This window comes from Lampris incognitus, chromosome 9, assembly GCF_029633865.1.
Source record: "Lampris incognitus isolate fLamInc1 chromosome 9, fLamInc1.hap2, whole genome shotgun sequence".
Classification (NCBI taxonomy): Eukaryota; Metazoa; Chordata; class Actinopteri; order Lampriformes; family Lampridae; genus Lampris; species Lampris incognitus.
In genome coordinates, this window is record NC_079219.1 from 53,696,878 (window position 1) to 53,718,516 (window position 21,639).

The 21,639-nt window shown below is 47.3% G+C and overlaps 1 protein-coding gene across 1 annotated transcript in view; it reads left to right on the plus strand.

Annotated features, from left to right (window-relative positions):
* The first annotated feature begins 4,240 nt into the window (after nucleotides 1-4,240).
* LOC130117783 (tubulin polymerization-promoting protein) overlaps nucleotides 4,241-21,639 on the plus strand; it is a 28,474-nt gene continuing 11,075 nt past the window's right edge. Inside the window, exons 1-3 of the mRNA XM_056286005.1 lie at nucleotides 4,241-4,336; nucleotides 9,267-9,347; nucleotides 10,631-10,966. Of these exons, the coding sequence (XP_056141980.1) occupies nucleotides 4,260-4,336; nucleotides 9,267-9,347; nucleotides 10,631-10,966 (494 nt within the window). The 5' untranslated portion in view covers nucleotides 4,241-4,259. The remainder of the gene's footprint in view (nucleotides 4,337-9,266; nucleotides 9,348-10,630; nucleotides 10,967-21,639) is intronic.

Below are 21,639 nucleotides of genomic sequence, written 5' to 3' on the forward strand. Positions count from 1 at the left end.
CGGATGTCTGCCGCGGCGCGGTGTGCCTCGACACGCAACACTCAGGACATTTTTAAAAACTGCTTTATGAAAACTGAGCCATGTGTTACCACGGACGGAGGAGGACTGGCCCCGGTGCCAGAGCCCTGACGTCAACTGGACATCTTTTTTCCTCTATCCTTTTTTAATGTTTTGTGTTGGCACGTTTGCTATCACTTTTGTAATTTACTGAAATTTTATAACGTGTTGTCGTTAATCTTAAAATGCGATTTTAGCACATTTTTTAAATGTAATGCTTTTTTTTTTTAAATTGATTATTTCCCATTGGGATGATGTGCCTTGTTCAACTTCTCGTGATTTGGAAGTAAAGTCTGAAAAATATTTTCCCATCGTTTTTTTTGGGGGGGGGGACTTTTATTTCCACCTCGCCACCACACGGGGGCGCTGTCGCAGCAGCTTTGGGCGCGCGCGACCTCGCCGGCGCCCGGCGTTGTTTTATTTTGGCGAGCTGCCACGGTAACGAGCCTGTTCGTCTGGCTCTTTCTGCGGCTCGGACGCACGCGTCTGGAACCCCGCTTGTATTTGGGGGCCCTCCAAGTCCTCTCGGCCAGGCCCCTGTGGGCGCAGGCTTACGCAACGTCCCCTCACGACGGCCGGTTGTGTAACCGACTGCCAATAGAAAACGCCGGGCTGCAGCCTCGCAACACCAACCCAGCGGCCTCTTTAAGGGACGGCGGTGCAAAAGCTGACGAGTCGTCATGTGGAGCGTGCCAAAACGGACCTGTGTTTGGTTCTTCCTCTCATTTTATGGCCTCTCGCTATATGCTTGCTGATTATCACGACTTGGTGTTGAGATCTGAGAGTTGATTGGTTAAACGGCGCCGTGCGTGTGCGTGCGTGTGCGACGTCTCACTTTGCACACTGATGGGCGCTGTATAAACATAACGGTATCGTATAAACGCCGCTCTCACGCCTCGTTGCGACGCTGCGACGCCTTGTCCGCGTATTTACCGGCCGCCCCCGACGTGGCGTCCGCGCCGAGTGTGACGCGTCGGGACGGCGGACGGGAGCGAGGCTCGTCGCTTTAATGAGCGACCAATCAGGGCGCTCGCGCTGCCTCGGTGGGGGGGGGGGGATTGAACCATCATCCACCTTCAATCTCGAGCAGCTGGAGGAACGCGCGAGTCGCCGAGACCTCGTCCCGCTGTGATGGTGGCCAGGACCTGACAGCCGAGCAGCGCGAGAGGGGGGCAAGATTACGTCAGCAGGTGACTGTAGAGTCCAGTACGGTACATCTTTCTGAATATACGGTGGGGAGGGGGGGTGGGGGTCCTGGTCCTGGCTTCGTGTCCGGCATTGTAGTCCTCACAACAAACGGCACGTATCTCTTAGCTGCTGATTAATTTGGCCGTGGTTTCGTTTTTGCTTTGGTGTGTTATATCTCTTCTTCTGTTGCCTTGGTGTGGTAGAATAATGCTGAGCGAGGTGCCACTGTGATATATATATGTATATATTTATATAAAATATAAAGTGGGGCTTGACTTCGTCGTGGGTTTCCGCGGATGAAACTGTCGGTGACGCGGTTCGCAGGTAGTGCCCCGCTCTCTGTCACGCGCCGCGGGAACAACAACAGTGGTCACGTGGTCTCGCGTGTCGCCGCGCCGCTTTCGCAGGTTTACGTAACCCGCGCAAGAAACGGAAGTTACGCCGCGTCGTAACTCGAACCAGCGACGGTTTTCTAAGCGCGGGCCTCGGTAGCACCTGTGTGGCCGGTGCGCCGCGGTGATTGGCTGACCCTGTCTCGTTGCCCCTGTGATGTGAGGCTCGTGCAGTGCAGGTACTCCGCGTGAAAACCTTATCTGTGCTTTAATTACCCCCCCTCCCCCCCCCACGAGGAGGATCAGCCCCACGTCCTCAGCTGTGCGCGTGTGCTTTTACAGCATTTAGATCAGCGTTGTTTCTGGAAGATGCGCGCGGCCGTGTTATGATTTACGAGTACGCCCCCTTCTGTTTCACAGGTGCGGGGGGGGGGTGGTGGTGGGGGGAAACACTTTCCACCACGTGTTTATGACGCGTTGATTGGCGGTTGGCAGATTATTAATGACAGGGCTGGGATACTCCCGTTTTGACACGTCTTCCAGCCCAGGAGCTGAGTCACGTTACTCCTACCGGAGCCATGATGTTCAGAGGGGGCCATGAGGATGCTCATGGTGTTCGTTTCCTCCCCAGTGGATGATGGGCTTATAGCCCCCTTCTCCCCCATATGTTGGATTAGGCACGCATGAGGAGAGGAAACGCTCGTTTGTCCCAGATTTCCCCGCGCTGGGCTGCAGCACGCTGGTCCGAGAGCCACTGGCTTCTGTCATAAGCGATTAACCTCAAGGTGTAAATGAGTCTACTTTGTTTGCCACGACTCCTCTCGCATCCAGGTCAGCTCCTGAAACCGAGGGCAGAAATAAATACTGCAGGGCTCGCTGCTGGTATCACCATCGCCCAGGTTTTGTGTCGTAGGAAAGTCTCTAGAGCAGTGTTTCTCAACCCAGTCCTCAAAGACCCCCTATCCTGCAGATTTTCATTGTAACCCTGCATAGGTAGCCCTGCTTGTACTTACTCGACCAAGCATCTCGCAGCACTTAATTATGCAAGGTGTGCAACATCTGACATAATTCATTGCTGATTGGTTGAATAACTACAAACGGGTACCTATTCAGGGTTGCAAAGAACATATGCAGGATAGGGGGTCCTTGAGGACTGGGTTGAGAAACACTGCTCTAACATCTAACCAGGGTCGGTGAGGGGTTTGCCTGGACTAACTCACAACAGGAGCTGGTGTGTAGTTGGAACAGCTGACAATTTTATTGCCTCACACAACAGCAAAATATACACAGCGCTGACTTTTACATAAAAGAATTGAAATAAAACAAAATAGAGCTCGTTAAAGTGAATGAAATAATAAACCTCGTTCAGATCACAACCCTCAGTGAGTGTTAGCAGTTGGAGGTGAAAGAAAAGGTCGGCTCCTTGTCCGTGAGTGTGTGTGTTGGTCCAGGAGTTCGGTTCCTGATCCGTGAGTGTATTGGATATGCTCCAACCATGACTATTTCTACCCTGGTAGAGGCAATAGGCTGGTGTGTATGGGTTCTTATCTGCTGTCTGGATGATGATTCAGGCTCGTCAGACGGTTCCTGGGCCAGATCCTACAGAAGGCCACCGCTTCTGTGATGGTCCACAGTCTCACCGGGCTGGGCTCGCCATCACCATCTTCCAAATTCTATCTGGTGGTTCAAAAAAACAACAATCGGACTTCCAAACACTTAAAACTCAACAGACCTCCGTCTCGTAAGCTCACAGATGAGATTCTGATCATACACAACACTCTTCACAATCGAAACATGTCAATAACTTTCCGAGGCTACGTATAATGAAATTCAGCCGTCGGCTCAAGAGCACAATTTCCAGGGTGTTCACAAAAAGAAAAGAGAGAGAGAGAGAAAAGAAAGAAAAGTAAAACCGAAGGCTGAGTTCAACATCAGTAATTTGATAGTCGCCAGGAATTTCATCACATTTCGTGTTTCACGACTTCCTTTCAACACTAAATTAGAGCTGCAGGATGACCAGTAGCTGAACTGGACACACAGGTTGGCCTTCACGCCGATACGAGAACATCTCAACACGAACCGTCCTTAATGAGGCCAGGTGATGATGCAGTTTTACATCGCAGACTTGGGGGGGGGGGGGTTATGTCTTAAAAGCATAAATCGCAAAACAAAGCAGCGGTGACTGGATCGCCGTCAGATTCCCAGGCCCATCGGGACGCGTCTGCCGCGTTCGGCGTCGTTTGTTTTGCACCGAGAAGTTACGTAAGGACCCCTCGGCCTCCTGCATGTCGACACGCACTGCGGCTCCGTTTGTGTGGACGCCGCTGCCAGCGAGGAACAGTGCTGCTCCTCACTGTTTCACCACACGCGGATGGATGACATCTTGGTCTCTGGTTCGGGGGTGGAGGGGGGGACAGGGACAATGTGGGGACCTCAGACCTAAGGCCCATGTATGATGATGTAATCCCCCCTCTCTCTCTCCCCGTCCCCGTCTCCCTCCGACCGTCCTCTCTCTCGTTGTCTCCCGGTGAGGACGCGGCCGGCTGCGGTCTCCGGGGGACTCGGCTGAGAGGAGCGGGGACGGGGACAGACCGGGACATCGGAGAGGTTTCGTCTGGTACAGTCAGGTCCTGCACAGTGGTGCAGTACGGAAACAGCGGGGTTTGTAGCGGGTCCACCGAGATGACCTCCCTGTCCACCAGGGAGGACGCGAGGCCTCATTCGTCTCACTCGGCCCCGGGGGTCATGTGGCAGGCAAGGTGCGTTTGGTTTCGATGGGGGGATGGGGGGGGGTCAGCCGTTTGGGCAGGCTGGGAATTGTGGTGCAACGGTGGTTTCCTTTGCCGTTAGCGATCGGCTGACGGGGTTGCATTCCAGAGCAGCTGCCTGGCTCGGACAGCGGTCCAGATAGAAAGCAGATGGGGTCTCGGCATGCCCAGTCACCATGAAGGCACGGCGGAGGAACAGCCTCCCACACACACACACACACACACACCTCGCACAGACGCCCCAAATCCCCCCGTCAGCGGCGGCGTCCTTCACAGGCGTGCACACGAAACCATCTGCCAAACCAATAGGATTCGTATATTTCCGTGTTTTTGGTATCGGGTGTCGGTGTTGTGTCTTGTCTTGCCGGCCAATCGCTTCTCCTCCGAGCGGGTTGAGCGCTCCAGCCGAGGCCTCGTCTGCCGTTCCTATAAATAGATGCTGTTCGAAATGGGTCAATTTCTAGTCAAAGCGCTCATCTGTGCACACGTATCGCCAGAAGGCGAGCGTGTATGTAAGTGTATGTACGCATGCTGTCATCCAGTCACGCGGCCTCCCGAGATCGGGCCGCAACCAAATGGCGTCTCCTTTGTGTTCGGCAAAATGGAGCCGAGAAAAAAAACAAAAAACGGCGAAAGACAAGAACCGTTATACAACCGTGGTCCCTCAGCATGTGAGACTTAATGGAAATTAGCTTCTTGGGCTGCGGTCAAACCACAGCAGCCGGAGTGGGTTACCAACATCGCGGTCGAACCCTTTCCGGTCGTGTTCTCCAGGCGGACGCTTTCGGTTTGGCCCCGTGCACATTTCATATCCTCCTCCGACGCTTTTTATGATGTTTTTACGTGAATGTGTGTGTGTGTGTGGGCCCTGTGACGGCGTTGGCGGCCTGTCCAGGGTGTCTCCCCGCCTGCCGCCCAGTGACGGCTGGGGACAGGCTCCGGCATCCCCGCCACCCTGAGAGCAGCATAAGCGGTTCAGATGATGGATGGACGGATGATTTTTATTTTGTTCCCATCTCTGTTTCCGTTCACGTGTGTTGCCGGTGTACCGACCCGGTCCTCCTGTCGAGGCCAGAAACGTTCCACCTGATTCTGTCTAAAACACAAATTCCCGGCTTAACCAAACACCCGGCAGGCAGCGAGCCAGGTACAGATGATGACGGCCTCTGCTTCCTACCATGTCAGCAATATCATGAGTAGAACTACTGTAAAAGAAAAACAGAACTCCGTTGCTGAACTGAGCCGCAAGTGAGGAATGAAACCATCCATCCCATCCCATCCTATCCATCCATCCCATCCCATCCCCTCCCATCCATCCATCCATCCATCCCACCCCATCCTATCCATCCATCCCATCCTATCCATCCCATCCATCCTATCCATCCATCCCATCCCATCCTATCCATCCCATCCATCCTATCCATCCATCCCCTCCCATCCTATCCATCCCATCCCATCCTATCCATCCATCCCATCCCATCCTATCCATCCCATCCATCCATTCATTGTCCGAACCGCTTATCCTGCTCTCAGGGTCGTGGGGATGCTGGAGCCTATCCCAGCAGTCATTGGGCGGCAGGCGGGGAGACACCCTGGACAGGCCGCCAGACCATCACACAGCCCCCCCCCCCTCACACACACACACACACATTCATACCTAGGAACAATTTAGTATGGCCGATTAACCTGACCTATATGTCTTTGGACTGTGGGAGGAAACCGGAGCACCCGGAGGAAACCCACGCAGACACGAGGAGAACATGCAAACTCCACACAGAGGACGACCCGGGACGACCCCCAAGGTTGGACTACCCCGGGGCTCGAACCCAGGACCTTCTTGCTGTGAGGTGACTGCACCGCGCCGCCAGAATGAAACCAAACAAATCTAATTTTTTCACCATCTCGTTTCTCGGTCCCTGAACGTTGCAGACGGCCTGCATCCCAAGTCCTCACCCCGATGCGACTTGAGGAGACTTTCTCACCCGGAGGACCAAAGCACTTGAGACAACTGACTCCGAATTGAAGGGAGAGGGTGAAAAGATTCCTTTGTTGCGCATCGATTTTGCTCCCGAGTGGGGACACAAAGGCCGATACAGAGCAAGGACTCTATAGAGGAGGATGAACAACGGCCACAGAAAATAATCAGCCGCTTACTCAACCCCACACATTCATCATCCTCATGATCACCATCATCATACCACACCACGCACACCACGCCAACCTGCCATATCGGGGTATTACACCTTCTGAAACTGAAACTGAAACGTTTCGCAACTTGAGCTCCGGTGAATGAGTGGAAGATCAGGTTGTGACGTCCAGTGCAAGATGAGACAGGATCGTCTCAGCTGACTAATCTAGTAAGGCTGGTGCCTACTTCTAACTATCATCAGATCTCACGTTAAGGTCTTGCAGGAGACCGTTAAGGTATCAGAAGCCTCTTTTTTGACTCGACAGTAAAATCAGACCTGAGAACTAGTTGTGGGTTGGCGTGTAGGCGTTTGGTGGTCAGCTGATGTTCTCTGTAGCTCCTGTAGGCTCATTATATCTTGTGCCGCACGTCCTTTTGAGTTGAGAAAGATTGAGTTGTTTTCCCATCTCAGATGATTATGCTTTCATTAACCAGTCCTGGAGGTCTTTTTTCTTATCGACCACATGAAGCTGTGTCTGATGACTACCAAACTAAACCAAGTGAAACCGAAAAAGTGGATTTCGACAGCTACTAATTGAAAAAACAGACATTTTCAAGAAATATATTGTGTGAATTTGATTTCAATTATATATGAAGCTATAAATGGTTGCTTTTATCGGTACTTCTGAGTGATGTAGAAAATAAGTTGTATATTGAGTGATGATAGGATCTCAGTGGCACGGTGGCGCAGTGGTTAGCGCGGTCGCCTCACAGCAAGAAGGTCCGGGGTTCGAGCCCCGGGGTAGTCCAACCCTTGGGGTCGTCCCGGGTCGTCCTCTGTGTGGAGTTTGCATGTTCTCCCCGTGTCTGCGTGGGTTTCCTCCGGGTGCTCCGGTTTCCTCCCACAGTCCAAAGACATGGAGGTCGGGTGAATCGGCCGTACTAAACTGTCCCTAGGTGTGAATGTGTGTGGGCCCTGTGATGGCCTGGCGGCCTGTCCAGGGTGTCTCCCCGCCTGCCACCCAATGACTGCTGGGATAGGCTCCAGCATCCCCGCAACCCTGCCTAGGATAAGCGGTTCGGATGATGGATGGATGGATGGATGGATAGGATCTCACTGTTGCAAAACAAATGATTTCCCATCCATGAGCGCGACATACTTTATATATCATCTTCTACTCTGAGTGATGCATTTGACATAAGACTGGAGCTTTAACAAACCTGAAAAAGTCCATCTTGTCTGACTTGGCCCCGAGTCCTCGATGACATATGGCCAAACCCCTGACACCAGTAGAGATGCTTGGCGATGTCGCCATGTGTGTGTGTGTGTGTGTGTGCGATAGACGGGCATGTCGGGCCCAGACAGAGAAAGCACCGGCACACTGGACAATGGATCCCCAGTGTCCGTGCCCCTGAATGCCATTTATTCATACCCATTAATAATCTCTTCTTTCTGTTCACCTCGAGAACTGATGTGCCACATGTAATGGCCTCGCGCAGGGTCAGTTGTTGGGTCTGCTGTAGGCCAGTTGAGTGTAAGCCGTTCACATGTGTGATTGTTTGCAACGCAGTGATGAAAACAAAAACCTTTTTTTAACTTCATGCCACAGATGAGTGTGTGTGAGAGAGAGAGAGAGAGAGAGAGAGAGAGAGAGAGAGAGAGAGAGAGAGAGAGAGAGAGAGAGAGAGAAAACACTATGTTGGCATTGTGAAATAAAGAGACACCCTGTGGGAACACAAGTAGCCGGGGCAGAGATTTTAGACTACATGGGGAACAGCATCTCCCAGCACTTCATTGCTCATCGTAGGAGTAAGTGTGACTACCGAAAAGACGTTTTGAGAGACGTTGTTGGGGGGGGATACTTTGCCATGGCAACAGAGGTTTTTGCAAGGATGCTGAGTTAACTATGGGAACGGCTGGAAGGTGAGCTCCACGTGCATCGCTTCATGTTTCGCTCGCGGGTACGTCGTTGTTACGCATGCGGTGGGTTTGTGTCGTGCTGAAAACGCGAGGATGCTCTTTGCACGTCGCGAGTTTTGAAAGCAACTCAAATTTCCCCCCTCGCGTCGCTCGACAAATGACCAAATAAGCCTTTTCGAGGAGTGTCGTGACCAGGCGGCGGTTGCGAAATACGATCGGTGTCTTGTGCCGAGACACAAATCAAGCCAGTGATGTGTTTAGAGAGGAATCCCGGTCCTCGGACTTGATGAACTCCTCCCGAGGCTGGAGAGAGAAGGAGCGAGCCGCTGCTTGGACAGCAGCTCTTAGCAGGCGAGCGAGAGAAGCAGAGCCGGGCCCGGGTCAGGACCCTCAGAGTAGGACTGCCGCACGGACGATATTCTAAACAAGGGCCATAATCTAAACAAGACGTGTGAAAGTAAGTTGTGGTTTGCAATGACAGTCTATCCGCGGTCGGGTTCCACTTGCAGGTGTTTGTGATTTGCACTTAGGAAAACGATGTAATCTGGTTCGGTTTTTCTCAGGCCAGGATTGGACTCGAGTTGAATGTTGTCCTGTTAACGTCTCGAGGAGTAGCTACGGAGATGTTATCGCTTTATGTGCTAAGGGTTTTGGTTCAATTCCATTTCAGCACGGCTATCTCGCAAGATGCAAGAGTCTCACACGTGGCTCTTGTAGAACAACACTCACATTTTCCATTCTCTGCTTTCCTTCTATCACTTTCCCCCTCAATCTCATGCACACGCCCACAGATATGTAGACACATAAAGGTGTACACACAAACACCCGCTCTCAACGTATTCATTTTTATTTTCATCTGTTATTTTCTGCAGCACGAAGAGAAAACAGAAGTCGACTAATCTAAACAGTGCCGAGGGGGAGCCGAATTCCTGCACCAGCATGGCGGACCAGAAGTAAGTTGTGGCAAAGATCTGTTAAGATTTGCGCGAGCCCCGAGTACCGTGCGCAGTTGTGCACGCACGGTGCATCACCCTGCACGTTGTGTGTTTTCTTGATTTGGCCGTCCATCTGTTTTCTTGGCACTTGATTAGTCTGTTCTTGAGCTCGGCAGAGATCTATTAATACCCTCCGCCGCGGTGCCAGAACACTTCACACATCTGCTCATTCACAGGCGGCCCTCAGTTGCAACACCTCTCTGAAAACTGTCTAAGCTTGCCCCTCGGTACACAGCTACCGCACAAAAGGGAGCGACGGAGGCGAATCGGCAAGCTGTGTCTTGACCGCGAGGTGAGCGCTGCTGTTCGCTGTTGCAGCAGATCTTGAAGAACAGGGTCAGATCAGATAGCCGCACATTCACCTTCCCTTTAGAAGAAATGTGTTGTAAGTGCACATTATCTCTACCTCCTTGTTGATTTGTGTTCTCCCCAATTGCACTTGGCCAATTACCCCACCTTTCCGAGCCATCCCGGTCGCTGCTCCACCCCCTCTGCCGATCCGGGGAGGGGCTGCAGACTACCACATGCCTCCTCCGATACATGTGGAGTCGCCAGCCGCTTTTTTTCACCCGACAGTGAGGAGTTTCGCCAGGGGGACGTAGCGCGTGGGAGGATCAAGCTATTCCCCCCCAGTTCCCCCTCCCCCCTGAACAGGCGCCCCGGCCGACCAGAGGAGGCGCTAGTGCAGCAACCAGGACACATACCCACATCCGGCTTCCCACCAGCGGGCATGGCCAATTGTATCTGTAGGGACGCCTGACGAAGCCAGAGGTAACATGGGGATTCGAACCGGCGATCCCCGTGTTGGTAGGCAACGGAATAGACCGTCACGCCAACTGGATGCCCATTGTTGTTTTTTTTTTCAAGGATTTTGGCAATTTTTGCTCCACTATGCAGTATAGTAAAGTGAGACAGGAAGTTTGTTCAACTGTTGCCGCTACTTTTAGGGTTGATCAACAAGTTGAACGGTTTGGGTTGGAATTGTTTTGCTCGCCAGTGTTTGTAGTTGTTTGTTTTTTTTCCTTAATTTAACTGCACTTTTGAAAATACACAGTTCAGTGTGTTGACGCGATAGTTTGAAAGCTGTGTCAGGGATTCTACACAAATACACAGTTTGCGTGACATCATCAGCCCATATGAAAATTCCTGTGATGAGTTGTAAAATTGTCGGAACGTTTCTCGGTGGACAGAAAATCATTCCATTTCCGTAACCTGAAGTCAGTCGCTGTTTTCCATTTCAGAGACAACATAAACGATTTCAAGGTCCAGACGGCCAAGCACCCCGGCATCAGCACCGTTCCGTTACGACCACCCAGCGAACACTCCAAGGACCGAGCCTCCAAGAGGCTCTCGTCCGAGTCCAACGGAACCAGCGAAGGAGGCGTCGGAGCGTCCACGCCGGTGGAGGTGACTGCTTTGGAAGAGTCGTTCCGTCGCTTTGCCATCCACGGCGACACGCGCGCCACGGGCAAGGAGATGCACGGCAAGAACTGGTCCAAGCTCTGCAAGGACTGCGGGGTCATCGATGGAAAAAACATTACCCTCACTGACGTGGACATCGTCTTCAGCAAAGTCAAGTAAGACAACCATTGACTGTGCAATGAAAACTTTTTTTCATTACATTTTGGGTTTTTTTTGCCTCCTCTTAAGAATGTTGTGTTTATGTCAGCATCCCAACAAGTCAGATTCTTCAAACTTACTTTGCCAACAATAAAGAAAAATTGACCCTGTGATGGCCTGGCGGCTTGTCCAGGGTGTTTCCCTGTCTGCCGCCTAATAACTGCTGGGATAGTTTCCAGCGGCCCTGAGTGGGATAAGCGGTTTGGATAATGGATGGATGGATGGGGAAAAAATTGATCCTACATTTTGAAAAACTAGATATTGCTGAATCCCATCTGCCAGGGATCCAGGAAGGACTGTTCTGGAGGCCAAGTCTCGACACAGCAGGAAAATGCTTCTGTGCAGCCTAGTATAGACCGAACACACATTAATGGAAATCTAACACTGCTCAATGTGGAGTTAATATTGTGAGTTAATAGCCTATTCTTGGTTATAGCTTTTACAAATTTGGCTGCAGTGTATAGTTTTGATCCTATTTAGCATTTCATCGTCTCAATTAAACATCCGCATTGTTCAAAATGGGATATTAGACCAGCCCAGCTGATCCAAAATTGACTCTTGACTCACTACGCTGGTTTTTTTCCTTTTTAATTCCTGCTTCATGATAGTGAGGATTAGGGCTGCATAATATTGGGGGAAAAAAATCACATTGCGATATCCCCCCCCCCCTCTGCAATATATATTGCGATAAGAAAAAAGTACAGAATTTTTCACCAGGTGACTTGAATAAGCTCTATTTGGAAAGAATTAATCATCCTAGAATGATTGGGGGTGATTTTGTAGGGGACTTGTTGGGAACTTGTGAAAAGTAAGTGGGACCTTTTTTCGCCATTAGTACGGGAGGAGTATGGGAAGATGGAGCCAGACCGATGACGCAGAGCAACAGCCGAGAAGTCATGCGTACGCATAATGATCCACCCGCCACCCACCCGAACGAATTATTTTCTCCTAGTCAAGGTTCGACTCTTTTTACTGACTCGAGTTTGTATGAGTCATTCACTAAAGAGTGTCGGGTTTTTGAGTCACTCGAGTTACTGAGTCAGTCATCCAGAGTCCGGCGAATCCCCCACTGACCCCAGCGCCTATAGAGCATGCGCACCAGAGACTTTCTCCGATTTAGAGACCCGCGCCCGATCACACATTACCGTTGTTTCTCAGTGGGATATATGTAAGTGTGAGGAGATGGTAACATATTACACCATGTTTGAGGTACCAGTTTTGTGGCAGTACCAGTTTTCTTCGCAGCTGTTGCATATGACATACCCAGCACTTGACTCGTCATGGTTAAGTATTTAACACAGAACTTTTCTGCCCTTCATTTTTGTATTTAATTCTCCTTTTTTTAATTTTATCTCAGTTGGTGTGATGATGAATGTTATCAGCGCATATGCCCCGCAAGTTGGGTGTGAGATGGAAGAGAAAGAATTCTGGAGTGAGTTGGATGAAGTGGTGGAGAGTGTACCCAAGGAGGAGAGAGTGATGATTGGAGCGGACTTCAATGGGCATGTTGGTGAAGGGAACAGAGGTGATGAGGAGGTGATGGGTAGGTATGGTGTCAAGGAGAGGAATGTGGAAGGACAGATGGTGGTGGGTTTTGTGAAAAGGATGGAAATGGTTGTGGTGAATACATATTTCAAGAAGCGGGAGGAACACAAGGTGACATAAAAGTGGAGGAAGGGGCACACAGTTGGACTATATCTTATGTAGAAGGCGCCATCTAAAAGGGATTGGAGACTGCAAGGTGGTGACAGGGGAGAACGTAGCTAGGCAGCATCGGATGGTGGTCTGTAAGATGACTTTGGAGATCAAGAAGAGGAAGAGAGAGAAGGCAGAGCCAAGGATCAAATGGTGGAAGTTAGAAGGAAGACTGTTGTGTGGAGTTCGGGACGGAGTTAAGACAGGCACTGGGTGGTAGTGAAGAGTTGCCGGATGGCTGGGCAACCACTGCAGAAATAGTGAGGGAGACAGCTAGGAAGGTACTTGATGTGTCATCTGGACAGAGAAAGGAAGACAAGGAGACTTGGTGGTGGAATGAGGAAGTACAGCAAATTATACAGAGGAAGAGGTTGGCAAAGAAGAAGTGGGATACTCACAGAGAGGAAGAAAGTAGACAGCAGTGCAAGGAGATGCAGCGTAAAGCGAAGAGAGAGGTGGCAAAGGAAAAGGCGTATAGTGAGTTGTATGAGAGGTTAGACACTAAGGAAGGAGAAAAGGTCTTGTACCGACTGGCTAGACAGAAGGACCAAGTTGGGAAGGATGTGCAGCAGGTTAGGGCGATCAAGGATAGAGATGGAAATGTGCTGACAAAGAGGGAAGGTGTGTTGAGAAGGTGGAAGGAGTACTTTGAGGGGCTGATGAATGAAGAAAGGGACAGAGAGAGAAGGTTGGATGATGTGGGGATAGTGGATCAGGAAGCGTGGTGGATTACCAAGGAGGAAGTGAGGGCAGCTATATAGAGGATGAAGACTGGAAAGGCAGTTGGTCCAGATGACATACCTGTGGAGGCATGGAGGTGTTTAGGAGAGATGGTTGTCAAGTCAAGTCAAACTATACAAATGAATAGAACAGAAATAAAATTAATAAAGAAATGACAAGAATCCAGTAACAAACAGTATATTTGTACATAATTTTTTTCTTTTCTTTTCTGTTTTATTTTTTTATTCAAAAGTTTTTTGCCTTATGGCTAACGGCAAATGACTAATGACTGATGGATCAAACCAAACCGCTGAACCTGCCAAAATAAAAGGGAGGGGGGAAAAGGGAAAAGGTTTTTGGTCATTGAGAGGAATCCAGTTAAAAAAAACCTTCGGGTTGCATCAGTCTCTTTCACACGGGGAAGCTGCACATACAGGAAGTCCGCAGGTTACAAACAAGTTCTGTTTTTGAGTCTGTTCTTACATTGAATTTGTATGTAAGTCGGAACAGTAACCTACAATTCACATCTAGCGTCAATTAGTCAAAGGGTTGTCTTAAAGTATATATTTGACCTAAAACATCATAAACATAATAATGCAGTAATAATAATATAAATGTAACTACAGTATAGTGTTTATAATTGGCAGAATGTGTGTATAGGTATAAAGGTAAGTGAAAAAACGATGAGCGTTTCACCTCTCTGAACACTTTATTTTCACTTTCGTTTCAATCGTGATAGTTTTCCTTGTCTTTGACGCATCACCATCACCTGCATCAGATTTACGCTTTGAAGCCACGATTATGAGGGGAAAAACACGAAAATTCTAAGTCTAAACATGACGCACACAACAACGTTTACGCGGTCTGACTTAAAATGGCGAAGACGCCTTGGAGTTGTTCCCCCTCAGGCCGATGAACCGCCTAAAACGCACAGTGTTTTGAGCATCGTTCATTGCGCAAAGTAGTCCGTCTGTTCGTTAGTATGAACCATTGTGTGTAACTAATTTTTTAAAAATAATAAGGTTTTACGGAGGTCGGTTCGTAAGTATGGGAGTTCGTAAGTTGGGTGTTCGTAACCTGGGGACTACCTGTATTCTTAAAAACATAACTTGACAATGGCAGTGGCGTTTTTAACTAGATTGTTTAACACGATCTTGGAAAGTGAGAGGACGCCTGAGGAGTGGAGAAGAAGCATACTGGTACCGATTTTCATGAATAAGGGTGATGTGTTCATCATCCACAGCATGAAGATATGGGAAAGAGTAACAGAAGCTAGGTTAAGAGGAGAGGTGACGATTAGCGAGCAGCAGTATGGTTTCATGCCAGGACAGAGCACCACAGATGTGATGTTTGCTTTGAGAATGTTGATGGAGAAGCACAGAGAAGGCCAGAAGGAGTTACATTGTGTCTTTGTGGATTTAGAGAAAGCATACGACAGGGTGTCGAGAGAGGAGGTGTGGTATTGTATGAGGTAGTTTGGAGTTGCAGAGAAGCATGTAAGAGTTGTGTGGGATGTGTATGAGGGCAGTGTGACACTGGTGAGGTGTGCGGTAGGAGTGACAGATGGGTTCAAGGTGGAGGTGGGATTACATCAAGGATCGGCTCTGAGCCCTTTATTGTTTGCAATGGTGATGGACAGGTTGACGGACGCGATCAGGCAGGAGTCTCCGAGGACTATGAAGTTTGCGGATGACATTGTGATCTGTAGTGCGTGATCAGCCTCAAACCATCAGATCACAAGTTGCTTGTTTTTGTGTTGTAAGTACACATTTGACAAATAAAGACTCAGATTATGTTTCATTAACGTTCTGTTCAACTTGTTTGAGCAGGAGATAGTTTAACATTAGATGCTAATGCTAACGCTATCACAAATCGCTAGTGACCAAATGCTAAGGCTTGATTAGAAAGTGCTGTGCTGTCACTTTCAATTAACCCGCAACACACCGTTTATAAGATGCTGATCTACGTAAGAGGAGAAGCATGCAGACAAACGGACACAGCTATACTCACACAGTAGTGTTTGATGAAGCAGATCTACACAGGCAGATTTGAGGGACTTTCATCATGAAATTCACTCTTTAAAGCTGTTCCTACGTGCGGTTGATATAGATTTAAAAAAAATTTTTTAGGGTATTTCTAGGCAACAGAGGAACGTTTGCTTTTTACGGCAAAATCTCGATTATTTGTGCTGAACATACACCAGAAACATTGCAAATACAAAGTTTTAGATTATAATGGCGGTCTATGGAGAAATGCTCCTTTTGGCACCTTTTTTTCCACCCCCTGCAGACTGAAATGCTTTTGGCTTCAAAACCGAAAGAAACATTGATCCCCTGAGTAGAACAGTAAAGGTAGAGGAAAAGAGGTAGAGGAAGGTTGCTCCAGTTTTGAAATAAACAAAGACTTCATCTCTCTCTTTTATGCATTAATGATATCTGAAGGGCATGCTGCAGTGACACCTCGCTATCGAATGACTGACTGCTCGTTTGGTGCGACCCATATTTTGAAGTAATACCGAAAGACATTAGAAACGGCAGCTAGAGCCAGGGGTCACGGAGACCTCATCCTGTTTCTCTTCAGGCCTGATAGTCATCCTTTACTCCCTGGTTTAAGTGGGTCAGGCTCTAATAATAAGCAGCAACCTCGAAAATATTTCACCACAGTAAACCCCTTTATTTGTGGAATGAAAATTCTGTTTAAGTGTGTGGAATGTGCTGAATGTCCCTAAACTAAACAGACTAGGGGCACTTCGAGAAACGGGGGAATACGTCTGCCCTGGCATATTGAGCATGATCCTCTAAATGCAGGTGAAGTTCGTTTGCCTCACATAACAGAGATCCAAATAAGAGTCTACTACTACTACTAGAAATCCAAATAAGAGTCTACTGCTGCTACTAGAAATCCAAATAAGAGTCTACTGCTACTACTAGAGATCCAAATAAGAGTCTACTACTACTACTATTAGAGATCCAAATAAGAGTCTACTACTACTACTACTACTACTACTACTAGAGATCCAAATAAAAGTCTACTACTACTACTACTACTACTAGAGATCCAAATAAGAGTCTACTACTACTACTAGAGATCCAAATAAGAGTCTACTACTACTACTACTAGAGATCCAAATAAGAGTCTACTACTACTACTACTACTACTACTACTACTACTAGAGATCCAAATAAGAGTCTACTACTACTACTAGAGATCCAAATAAGAGTCTACTACTACTACTAGAGATCAAAATAAGAGTCTATTACTACTACTACTACTACTACTACTAGAGATCCAAATAAGAGTCTACTACTACTACTACTAGAGATCCAAATAAGAGTCTACTACTACTACTACTAGAGATCCAAATAAGAGTCTACTACTACTACTACTACTACTACTACTAGAGATCCAAATAAGAGTCTACTACTACTACTACTAGAGATCCAAATAAGAGTCTACTACTACTACTACTAGAGATCCAAATAAGAGTCTACTACTACTACTAGAGATCCAAATAAGAGTCTACTACTACTAGAGATCAAAATAAGAGTCTACTACTACTACTACTAGAGATCAAAATAAGAGTCTACTACTACTACTACTACTACTAGAGATCCAAATAAGAGTCTACTACTACTACTATTACTACTACTAGAGATCCAAATAAGAGTCTACTACTACTACTACTAGAGATCCAAATAAGAGTCTACTACTACTACTAGAGATCCAAATAAGAGTCTACTCCTACTACTAGAGATCCAAATAAGAGTCTACTACTACTAGAGATCCAAATAAGAGTCTACTACTACTACTACTACTAGAGATCCAAATAAGAGTCTACTACTACTACTACTAGAGATCCAAATAAGAGTATTAGTTGGATAACGGAGCTTTAATAATGTTCGCTATTGTGTGTTTTGTGTGCAGTCATTTCGGAGCTCTTCAGTCACGCACAATACAGCTTCGATTTTTTTTCCCCTTCACTCTGGGTGAACACCGAGAATAAGAATTATTCTGCTAGACAGCATCAGGACAAAACAGCGTGGCTGAGAGCCAGTCATCGGCTCTCCGCTGCTGCAGGGATGAAACGTCAACCAAGTCCGCTCAGGAATCCCGCAATGATTTAGGGGAGTTTTCCACCTCCTGTTTGCGTGCGTCCCTGCACAGTGCAATGTAAGTCACAATACGTAAGCACTAAGATTAGTTAAGGGCTCCGAAGGGGTTCTCGGAGGTGTGGCTCTGCTCGGAAGTCGCGCTGTCCTGAGGGAAGTCGAGCTAAAAAAAAAAAAGAGCTCAGAGATCCTAACTAAAGATAAAAAGTTATATAAAAGAAAAGCCCTTTAAGCCTCTTTATTTCATTCCTGAACAACCGCAGGTCGGGGTGACTACACTCTTTCTAGTAAGAGTGATTTTTTTTTTCCTTCTAGGAAGGGGTGATCAGTGTATAATGAAAGCAAACAAATGTGGAGTCGACGTGATAAGTGTATTTCTCTAAAGTGCATCAAGCGATTAGGACTAAAAGACTTCCTGTGTGGCTCGATTGCATCAAAGAGAAGAAGAAAAAAAATGTTCTTGGTCCAAATTCAAAACGCATTAACTAGAGTTCACGTCAACTCTCTGGCCATAGACGATGATTTCCACACTGCAGAACAAGCCTTTAAAGCAGCAGGCCTTGAGAGGCGGCGGTTTGCTGTTTAATTTACAAAACTATTTGTGCCATTATCTCGCACATTTGTCGAGATTTGCCATTTTAATGTCGTTAACTACCTTCAAATACCATGCTTATTTTCTGAACTTGTAGTCAACCTCATCCACAGCGTCAGGGTTATAGGCATAGCTTTGTGTGTTAAGGGTTACCTCTGTATGCACCACTTGCCTTTTTTTGTTGGCGACTGTGTTAAGGGAGAAACTGAATACTAAACAGATAGATATGGGCTAATACAGCAAACCTTTTGAATGTAGGCGTTACCAAGGTGTGGTTTTTTTAGCTTGTTTATGTGTGCCCAAATCCCCGTCTGTTAGAGATAGAATAATTAATGTGAGTACAGTTGTAGGTGTGTGTATAAAACACTAAATGCGCATGTTCATGTTTCCACAGTTCATTTATACACTTGTGCACGTGTGTGTGGTGACGGTGTGCAACATATTATACATGCATACATACATACATACATACATAGATACATACATACATACATGAGGCCCCTGGACTCATTTCTGGCATGTGACTCTCTGGCCTAAAAGGCCTGGGTCCTTTTTTGGGCTTCGAAATTTCCCAGAAAGCCAGCTCCTTAGCCTTGTTTTGTCTGTGACGCTGTGTTCAAAAGCAAAATCCTGACAAGGCATGTGGTGTGTGACTATTCCAGAGCCAGGCAAAGGATGGGGAGGACTCTTAATCAGAATCAAAGCTCTTTGCTAGCACATAAAGAATTAAATGGCGTAATGGGCACAGTATGGCTCAATAAATTTTTATTACTGCTGGACGGAAAGGTCTACTTTACCGCACCAAGTCTCGGCTGTTAATGTCTGCCCACTTAGATCCCGAGTACCACAACATAAATTATGACTGAGATCGAAATTGAAATCTGCCGTGGACTAATTAATTACAAGAATATTCCCATTCTGACTTCATACGCCGGGCTTCAGCCAGCCGGCATTCTATTCACCAAACTGTCTCACAGGTTGCATGGCAACATCTGCACAATCTTCTGCACAATATATATATATATATATATATATATATATATATATATATATATATATATATATACACTACCGTTCAAAAGTTTGGGATCACCCAAACAATTTCGTGTTTTCCATGAAAAGTCACACTTATTCACCACCATATGTTGTGAAATGAATAGAAAATAGAGTCAAGACATTGACAAGGTTAGAAATAATGATTTGTATTTGAAATAAGATTTTTTTTACATCAAACTTTGCTTTCGTCAAAGAATCCTCCATTTGCAGCAATTACAGCATTGCAGACCTTTGGCATTCTAGCTGTTAATTTGTCGAGGTAATCGAGAGAAATTGCAACCCACGCTTCCAGAAGCAGCTCCCACAAGTTGGATTGGTTGGATGGGCACTTCTTTGAGCAGATTGAGTTTCTGGAGCATCACATTTGTGGGGTCAATTAAACGCTCAAAATGGCCAGAAAAAGCGAACTTTCATCTGAAACTCGACAGTCTATTCTTGTTCTTAGAAATGAAGGCTATTCCATGCGAGAAATTGCTAAGAAATTGAAGATTTCCTACACCGGTGTGTACTACTCCCTTCAGAGGACAGCACAAACAGGCTCTAACAGGTACTATTTAATGAAGATGCCAGTTGGGGACCTGTGAGGCGTCTGTTTCTCAAACTAGAGACTCTAATGTACTTATCTTCTTGCTCAGTTGTGCAACGCGGCCTCCCACTTCTTTTTCTACTCTGGTTAGAGCCTGTTTGTGCTGTCCTCTGAAGGGAGTAGTACACACCGGTGTAGGAAATCTTCAATTTCTTAGCAATTTCTCGCATGGAATAGCCTTCATTTCTAAGAACAAGAATAGACTGTCGAGTTTCAGATGAAAGTTCTCTTTTTCTGGCCATTTTGAGCGTTTAATTGACCCCACAAATGTGATGCTCCAGAAACTCAATCTGCTCAAAGAAGTGCCCATCCAACCAATCCAACTTTTGGGAGCTGCTTCTGGAAGCGTGGGGTGCAATTTCTCCAGATTACCTCAACAAATTAACAGCTAGAATGCCAAAGGTCTGCAATGCTGTAATTGCTGCAAATGGAGGATTCTTTGACGAAAGCAAAGTTTGATGTAAAAAAAATCTTATTTCAAATACAAATCATTATTTCTAACCTTGTCAATGTCTTGACTCTATTTTCTATTCATTTCACAACATATGGTGGTGAATAAGTGTGACTTTTCATGGAAAACACAAAATTGTTTGGGTGATCCCAAACTTTTGAACGGTAGTGTATATATATTCATTCATCATCAGCGGCTTCTTTGGGGTTGCAGTGGCAGCAAGCTAAGTAGGGCACTGCAGACGTCCCTCTCTCCAGCAACGTCCTCCAGCTCCTTCTGGGGGATCCCAAGGCCTTCCCAGGCCAGATTGGACATGTAGTCACTCTGGTGAGTTTTGGGTCTACCCCGGGGTCTCCTCCCAGTTGGCTGTGCCTGGTAAACCTCCAAAGAAAGGTGCCCAGGAGGCATCCTAATCAGATGCCCGAACCACCTCAACTGGCTCCTTTTGATGCGAAGGAGCAGCAGCTCTACTCCGAGCTCCCTCCGGATGTCCGAGCTCCTCACCCTATCTGAGCCCTGGCTTGGTAACCATCAAATGTGGCATATACCAAGGTGATGATAACAGACATACAGGACTTTACAAGCACCTGGGTATTCCACAGGCAAATGGAAACCACGAGGAGGCAGCAAGGAGGTCAGCTACAGCCAAATACCTCCAGAGAGTGAGGCAGGTCCTGAGGAGCCAGCTCAATGGGAAGATTAAGACCCAAGCCATTAACACATATGCCCTACCAGTCATCAGATACCCAGCTGGAATAATAAGCTGGGCAAAGGAGGAAGATAAAGGCCACAGATATCAGGAAACAGAAATACATCCACATGGACTGCTGCACAAGGAAGCTGTGGTATATCCAAGTCCAAACCTGAGTTTTTGTTTCTGTTGTTGTTTTAATGACCCCCTTCTCAAATTTAATCACAGATGCCCCTGATGCGGATTTGTTGTCTAATTACATAGCTGGACTAATTTGCATACTGCTGCGAGTTTAGTTGTTTTAATGGGGGGGGGGGATTTTCAGTGAGATGTAGTTGTCTTCCTGGGACAGAACACGCCAACTGGAAGTCCAATTTCCCTTCTGACATTAGACAGCATGGAACAGGCACAGGAATGAGGCTCTCAAATGTTCAGCACTGACGGATTGCCCAAACAAAACCAGTCACTGAAGAAGTCAAATGAATAATAAACCAAACAGGCCTGTTTACTGTAGCCTGTTGCTATGACAGCAGGTATCCCAGGGAGACCGCAGGCTTTATAGGCTGTTGTTTATGTGATTTATCACCACAGCAATGGCTGTTTGTGTTTGTGTTACTATGCATGTTTAACATGGAAGTGAAGGGGGCAACAGGCCAGTTAAACAACTGTGGCCCTCTCAGAGAAAAGAATGCAGTTGCGGAGGCTGATCCGGCTCATGACTGAGATACGG